Source organism: Magnolia sinica, chromosome 12, assembly GCF_029962835.1.
Source record: "Magnolia sinica isolate HGM2019 chromosome 12, MsV1, whole genome shotgun sequence".
NCBI classification, from domain to species: domain Eukaryota; kingdom Viridiplantae; phylum Streptophyta; class Magnoliopsida; order Magnoliales; family Magnoliaceae; genus Magnolia; species Magnolia sinica.
In genome coordinates this window covers 23,205,716-23,214,158 of record NC_080584.1, presented here as the reverse complement: position 1 = coordinate 23,214,158, position 8,443 = coordinate 23,205,716, and the positions used below count along the sequence as shown (strand labels likewise).

The following is an 8,443-nucleotide window of genomic DNA, read 5'->3' as shown; positions in this document are numbered from 1 at the left end:
CCACCAATGGCATGTTTATTAATAATAATTGAAATACATCAAGAAAGGGGCAGCGATTAATAAAAATAAAGATCTAGGAACATTTTGGTAATGAATTTGTCTTTAAAAAAAAAAAAACATTCAACTTGTCAAGTCACGAATTAGGTTTCAAGTTTTCAAACATTGTTATTTAAATAGAGAGGTCTAATTTAAAATCAGCCATTTGTAGGAAGATTAATGGTAATTACATGAGCCCAATTACAGATAATTAGGGGATATGAGGCAAGATTAAAAGAAGATAGAAGAAAATGTCAGATGAAGAAACATACCTCTTCATCAGACATACCAGGTTTGCCCTCCACCCTCATAGCAAGCTCGGCCTGCGATGTCATACAGGGGACAAAGTTTCAAAAAAATGCAGCCATGAGAATGATGATTGTCTTGATGCAGGATGGAAAAATAGAGGAATTTATATTTATTTTTTCCCCTGTCAGAACTTCCATTCATGAAAATGTTACAAACCTGCAACCGCCACCGAAAGACGCAGTTTGGGTTACTGATCTTGATAATTATCCACGACTGTACGAACTTATCCCATGCATCATAATAAGCTTCAAGTTTTTTGTTTATGATCTCCAGCTGGAATATGAATTATGATATGAGTAAAAACCAAACTGATTAATTAACAATAAACATGCATAAAAGCTAAATTGATTAACTAACAATAAACATGCATTTAACAAAAATACACTAACCAAGCACATGCAATATAAAATAGATGTGAGCGCTGGATCCCTTTTTCAAGGGCTAACCTGTGGGCTAACTGCTTTGACGACTTCGTTTGGTAGAGGTTTGAAACCAAGCATCCAATCTTCGAACAATACAACCTAAAAAACCACAACACAATCAAAATACTGAACATTGATCATCGTATATACCATACATAGAATCAAAAGGTTATTTTGGGTGTGCTTGAGTGCACTCCCAAATTCACGGTTGGCAGGGCTTCTATGGCAGATGTGTAAGTGTTGGGTGGGGCGGCAGAGAAAATAAAACAACATTATGAGGGACATGTTTTCATGATTTTTTAGTTATTTGCATCTGGAGAACTTGTAGCATGGAGGAATTTCGGAAAGTAGAAATTGAGCGGGCCAAACTGGGAAATGAACGAGACAAACTGGAAATTGAGTGGGACAAATTGGAAATTGAGCGGGCCAAACTGGAAATTGAGCGGGCCAAACTGGAAATTGAGCGAACATAACTGGAAATTGAGCGGGCCTAACTGGAAATTGAGCGGGCCTAATTGGAAATTGAGCGGGACAAACTGGAATTTGAGTGGGTCAAACTGGAAATTGGAAAATTGAGCGGGACAAACTGGAAATTGAGCATCATTCAAAGCATTCCTCAGAAGATCCATAAAGTATTCTTTTGGGACACCTCTATAGTTTAGTAGTGACATTAAAGTCTTATTTAGGTACGTTTTCCTTGGCTGGTTGCTAAAAAAGGAAGACAAGTAATTTGGATCAACTCTTCACATCACATTTGTAGATAACCCACAACCGTTACATATAAGCACTAAAAGCAAACAAGGTATTATACTATTATTCACACAACCAATTCAAAGATGGAGAACCCCAACTTCTCACCCTAATAAAATTTCAAGTACTCCCAACAAGGATGAAATTTATTCATAGAAGGATTGAAATTCTTCCTACAACATATGATGTACAATCCTAAGAAAAGGGCGGAAACAACAGTGGCAAATGAGCTGAGGAGTCTTATTAGGACATGGGAGATCGTCAATGTATATAAAATAATCCTCCACGGGTGATGCTACAACCAATTTACTACACAATTAACAAAGAAGTGGTCACGGATTTATCGATGAACCAATAGGGTTGGTTCATAATGGAGTATCCCAATATTATTCTGATTTTCCATCTGAAAGGATTTGAATCAGAAAAGGTTGGATGTTTGGTCCCTCCAAGACATCCAATACCAAACTGAGAGACCATTCAGAACTAGTTTCTCAGCAATCAGGAGATATTCTTGGCATTCTGGAGGCATGCAGTCCCAAGAGGATAAGCTAGGATGTTCGTTTGAGGAACATTTTCATAAAAATTGAGTAATCTAGTAGATATACCCTAGGTTGTTGGAAAATTATATTAGGCGCATCCCCTATAACTGATGAAGAATCTTGGATATACCCTGGCTCTATAAATGTGAGATCCACCTTAGGTGGTCTAAATAATTCACATTTTGGCTTCATTGTGCATAGAACATCCCTACAATGTTCTATGTCTTCTACTACAAGTTTTATGTGTTTATATCGAAGAGTCATTGTTTTATGTTATGTTTGCATGATTTCAGCTTTTCATTGTTTTATGTTCAATTGGCAGCAGTTACACCATCCAGGCATTGCAATGCCTGGTAATTGAAATATCCAATGCATCTAGATGCCCCCAATTCAAATGATGCCTGGTAATTGAAATATCCAATGCATCTAGATGCCCCCAATTCAAATGATCCTGAAGTAATCTCACATAGTTTTGTTTCTTAAAATTTTAAAGACTTACCGTTTATAATTGGTAAAATTGGAGAAGCTATATTGGTGGGTATTTTGAAAGTGGTTTATTTCCCAGGGTATTCATTATGTCAAAGCACAGTTCTAACGTACCTGAAAAAATGCTATGACCAGTTTGATATTTGCTATGTTTCAGAACTTGCACATTTGTGTAAGGACAATTGATTTTCAATCTTTTAGAGTTTATTAACTACTCCCAAGAGCAGTTGAAGTTGGCAAAACTAGCCCTTCTCTCCTTGTTCAGGTCTGTTCATGGCTCTGAAGGTGGATGGCCCGCTCATTTTCCAGTTTGTCCCGCTCAATTTCCAGTTTGGCCCGCTCAATTTTTAGTGTCCCGCTCATTTCCATGTTTGCCCGCTCAATTTCCAGTTTGGCTCGCTGAAATTCTAGTTTGTCCCGCTCATTTCCATGTTTGCCCGCTCAATTTTCAGTTTGTCCCACTCAATTTCCAGTTTATCTGCTCAATTTCTAGTTTGGCCCGCTCAATTTCTAGTTTGTCCCGCTGAAGTTTTAGTTTGTCCCGCTCATTTCCATGTTTGCCCGCTTAATTTCCAGTTTATCCCGCTCAATTTTCAGTTTGGCCCGCTCATTTTCCAGTTTAGCCCGCTCATTTTCCAATTTGTCCCACTCAATTTTTAGTTTGGCTCGCTGGAATTTTTATAAATGAAAAAAAAGAGAAAATTTTTTTTTATGTAAATGAAAAAAAGAGAAATATTTATATGCTTATATTTACATATTTATATAAATATGTGTTAGAAAAAAATGTAGGTAGAATAAAATTCTCCATGTTAAATAAAAAAAATAAAAAAAAAAAGTGCATAGGGATGCGGTTATACCTACGGTTATAATCCGTAGCCATAGATCGGGGGTGGAATCGCGGAATCCGCGATTAATCACCGATAGGGACAGCAACTTGCAGTTGAATCACGGGATCCGCGATTGATCGCCGAGCTACTGTTACGGCTATATCCATATCCCCGTCCATACACCATTACCATTCTGCTTGAACATCTACCGTTGAAACCCTTTTAGGGGCCACACAAGTTTTGGATCATTATGAAATTTATTTTTCCTCTTCATTCAGGTCACTGTGACCTTATGAATAGATTGGATGGAAAATAAATGTTATGGTGGGCCCTACAAAAGTTTCAACGATGAAAATCAATTTTCCACTGCTCTGTGTGGTGTGGCCCAGTTGATCTTTGGATATGATTTTCTTTTTTTGTTTTATAATGCTCCGAAATGATTATTTCGATGAACGTTGTGGATATAATAAATACAAAGCTGTGGGGCCATGTAACTTTGATCTCTTTTAAGCCGTTCGTACAACTCTCGGTTGCAGCGCTCGTCTTCGCAGTGAAAGGGAGGGTAGTTTCGTCCTCAAAGTCGCTGTCCGCACGTGCTAGTCTAAGTTGGTAACTTAAGTTTGTATTCCTTCATAAAAACCGCTGGGTAAAAGGTTTTGTCTACAGTGGTCATTTTCTCCTGAGACCATTATCCTAAAATATTATGAAAAACGGATAGACGGCGTGGATATACAACACATCATCACAGTGGAACCCACGGTAATGGCAACACCTAATCCGGGCCACTGAATGAATTGCCTACTTCATCTAGGCTAACAAAATTAGATTGCGAAATATCTGGTGTGAATGATTTTGCCACATGCAATGTATAGGCTGGCGTCCTCATATTTCCGAAAAAAAACAAACCAATTTCTGCTTATGGATTGTATGGTTCCTGGTCACCTTTGGCTGTTAATGGGACCACAAGGCCTTTCAACTCTACGAGCTAGCCTCACCATTCCTTTAATGTATGGTCTAATTTTCATGGCCATTTGCTCAGAAGAAAACAAGTGTATCAGTTTCAATGTCAGATCAAGATCAGAACTGATCACCTTGCAGGCCACTGCACCATGACCTCCACGCAGGTACATTTTCGTGCCAGCTTGCCACGTGTGTATGACATCTATACCGTGCAAATTGCAGGTCCCTCGTGAAGGTACTTTTTCCATACCATGCAAATTGCATGTCCCTCGTGAAGGTACTTTCTGAGGGAAGGGGATTGGCTGGTATACCACACACCAGCTGTATAGCTGCTGTAGGTACGTGTAGTGGCAGGACGAGCACTAACGCTCCTCAAGTTCGGAGTTGTACGAAATGTTCAAAGGAGTTTAAAGTTACATGGGCCCACTTTAATGTATTTATTATATTTAACACTATTCATCCACTTTTAGAGATTATTTTAAAGCATTATCCAAAAAATGAATCATATCCTAAGATTGTTGGACCACATTAAAAATAGCAGCGGAGATAATGATTTTCATTGTCAAAATATTTATATGGTCCAATATAATGATTATTTTCCATCCAATCTGTTAATAAGGTCACAAAGGCCAAGGGGAAAAAAAAATTTCATATTGATCCAAAACTTCTATGACCCCAAAAAGGGTTTCAATGGTAGATGTTCAAACCCCCACTTCTTTTTTCAATGTGGTCCATTTGATAGTTAGATTTGTCTTAATTTTATTCTCAAGCCTTAATATGAACTTGTCAAATGGATGGACGGTTTGAATATAACACATACCTCGTGATCAAACCCGTAGAACTTGCTGACGTTAATATAGCAACTATATCGCTGGTGTGAGGTACCCTAGCCAATCCGCTTCCCTTTTTAAGATTCACAATGTTTCTTTGACTAGGTTCGTTGGACGCACATATTTCTTAAGTGGAAGTTCTGCTAAGTCCGCTTGCATGTACAAGAAAGCCCATGCACATGCCACATGTGTGCCAACATGGCACATGGGTGTGAGATCTAATCCATCTATTACAGATGACCTCCAGATGATGAATTCTCCATTAAGATTCCAATAAAAAAAAAATTGGAAAATATTTTTTTCTACTAGGTTCGTTGGATGCACAATAAGAGTTTTGTTAAGCCTACACGTGTGTACAAGGAAACCATTACAAATGACAGGTGTGCCAGTATGGCACGTGGGTGTGAAATTTAACCCATTTATTAGTATTACCAATATGTAGATGCAATGGCACAAAATTGTAGTTCTGTCCGCGAGTTAAGGGGGAGCAATTAACCAAACAAATGTACGGCTGTGAGAAACTTAGTTGAAGTTGTCTAACCCATCCACTTGTTTCCAATATCGTGGCCCAACTGACTAGTGGACCAGATGTTTTTTTGCTATCAAAAGATTCTACATTGTAAGACTAGAGGTGGGCATCGAGTCGAGTCGGACCGGATTGGGTCCAAGTTGACTCAGTCCGAAATTTTCAATGAACTAATCCGAACTCGATTCGATCCGGGATCGAGTTCAGATGTCACGCCTCAAAACTCGGAAACTGGGCTCACAGAATTCCCGATCACCGAATCCGATGCTGACAGCGTCCGTAGTACCCCATTCTTGGCTCCCAGCGCCCATACGCCAGATTCCGATCTTGAGGTCCTACAACGAGGATTTTTCAATGTACATTTATCACGTAAGAAGCATAATTACAAGTTTACCCAAATCACAAGGGCAACATCATCATCACATATCCACTAATATAAACAGTTGAATACAATGCTGAAAAGGAAATACATATATTGAAAATCAAAACTCCAGAAGACAGCCGCACACTCCAAGCTCAACGCTACTGCGACCTAACGTCACCTGCATGCATCTATCGTGTATAAGCTTATAGAAAACTTAGAGAGTGGTGTAAGTGTATGTACAATGTAAGTATGAAGTATGCAATACAATGCCAAAATCATACAATGTCGAAATACTGACAAGATCATGAATCATACGATATCAGAGTAAGCGAAAACATAATAAGCCAATATCATATACTGAGGAAGCAATGCGGATCAACTATGCAATGCGAAGACCTAGTAAGCAAAATATCATATACTGAGGATGCAATGCAATATGTAAATCCTGACAAGTCCACAAATACCATCAACCTCATTCAGGCCATATAAATGTAGAAACATAGCAACCCAAAATATCATATGCCACGGATGTGATGCAATATATAGTGTGAATGAAATAACCAAGTTGGAGTGTGAAGTCGGGATGATAGTATGTAATATCGCAGGCTATGGGGTCCATCATAAGGGACTTCTATCCAAACCAGTCCCATACCTAAATTTGGATAGTCAGACTCAATGTGGTAAACTCTTGATCTCAGGTTAGTCGCGTGCCCCAACCGAAATCCTGGCCATTGCGAAGGTACACATAACAAATTAGTTACGCACCACTAGCTCGAGTGGATAGTGAATGAATGAATGAATGGGTAAAATGCTGAGTATGCAACTCCTACTCAATAAGTCCACATATCAGTACCGTGCATCTCTGGGATCATCATCGGGGTCTACCACACTTTACGCCAGCTTGCCGCCCCATCAAGCGCACAACTGGGTAAGTGGAAGAGACCTCACTATCCGCTTGCCAATATCGGCCCGACTTGATGATAGCGGATACATTTCTTAAGTTGGTCAGACTCAGCTTAACATTGCCTCAGGCGGGTAAGGCTACAACCCCCTCCTAACTGACCACGACATATTGGGAGACGCGGCTTACTGGTATATGACCCTCATGAACTCATATATATATATATATATATATATATATATATATATATATATAAGCACTCGGTCTAGAAGTTGGGGCGTCCCCTAGCCTTGGGGGTTTAGGGATTTTCACATAGGGACATCTATCGTGCCCGTATGCTAGAACTAAACATTTTTGGTATCCCATCTAACTATCCACGACATGCATGTGGAGGCCACGACCTTGATGTTGCTATGGCGTACGGTGGTCATATCATAAAATATGAGATGCATGAGTCATTCCATCCAGTCATGCATCAAACCTCGCATACCGCCCGCTCATATGGGGCAACTGCGTCTCTCAGGAAGTCCCATAATAATTCGTCCAATGGAATGTACTATGATCAATCACTCCTCATATCAAACATACATATGATGCGCATGGGCATGGATCGTGGAGCTATATTAAACATGTTATATGATGATGATGTACTCTCCTCATATCAAGAATGGGCCTAGACGGCCTACTTATATCAAGAATGGGCCTAACAAGGCCTAAGGGAAGGTCATAATGTGGACATTTAACCATCATTACCCATCAATGTGGACATTCAACCAACATTGCTCCCAAGGAGTGGCCCTTATAGGGTCAAACATATAGTGGGGCCCATAGCCTCACATAAGGGCGTCACATACAACATAATGGGCCACATACAAGAGCCCAATATACATCACAATGGACCTCACATACATCACACTGGGCCTCATCCTATGGGCCTCACATATCACATTGGGTCGCATCACATGGGCCTCATATACATCAAGTGGGTCGCATCACATGTGCCTCATATACATCAAGTGGGCCGCATCGCATGGCTTCATATACATCACAATGGGCCGCATCACATGGGCAACATATACAACACGTCGGGCCTCACTCATGGGCCACATATACATCATAATGGGACTCATCACAATGGGCCATAAATACATCACATTAAGGTGGGCCCTGCACATTTCAAATGGCCACAAGTACATCACATCGGGCCTCATCAAATGGGCCTTACATATGGGCCACACAAACACATATGGGCTGCACTATGTGTCACGCCCCAAACTCGAAAAACGGGCTCACAAAATTTTCGATCACCGAATCCGGTGCCGACAGCCTCCGTAGTACCCCATTCTCGGCTCCTAGCACCCATACGCCAGATTTTGATCCTGGGATCCTATAAAGAGGATTTTCAGTATGAAATTTTTTTTTGTAATAGAGCATAACCATAAGCATAACCAAGTCACAAAACAACAACACCACATATCCACTAATATAAACAT

At 40.0% G+C, this 8,443-nt stretch overlaps 1 protein-coding gene across 1 annotated transcript; it reads right to left on the bottom strand.

Annotated features, from left to right (window-relative positions):
• Positions 1-232: 232 nt before the first annotated feature.
• LOC131220409 (D-glycerate 3-kinase, chloroplastic-like) lies at positions 233-1,041 on the bottom strand. Its single transcript, XM_058215331.1, has 3 exons — positions 792-1,041; positions 502-618; positions 233-359 (listed from the first exon to the last, which is right to left on the bottom strand). Exons 1-3 carry the CDS (start codon positions 843-845, stop codon positions 291-293), a joined length of 240 nt encoding a protein of 79 aa, XP_058071314.1. The 5' UTR covers positions 846-1,041; the 3' UTR covers positions 233-290.
• Positions 1,042-8,443: the final 7,402 nt, after the last annotated feature.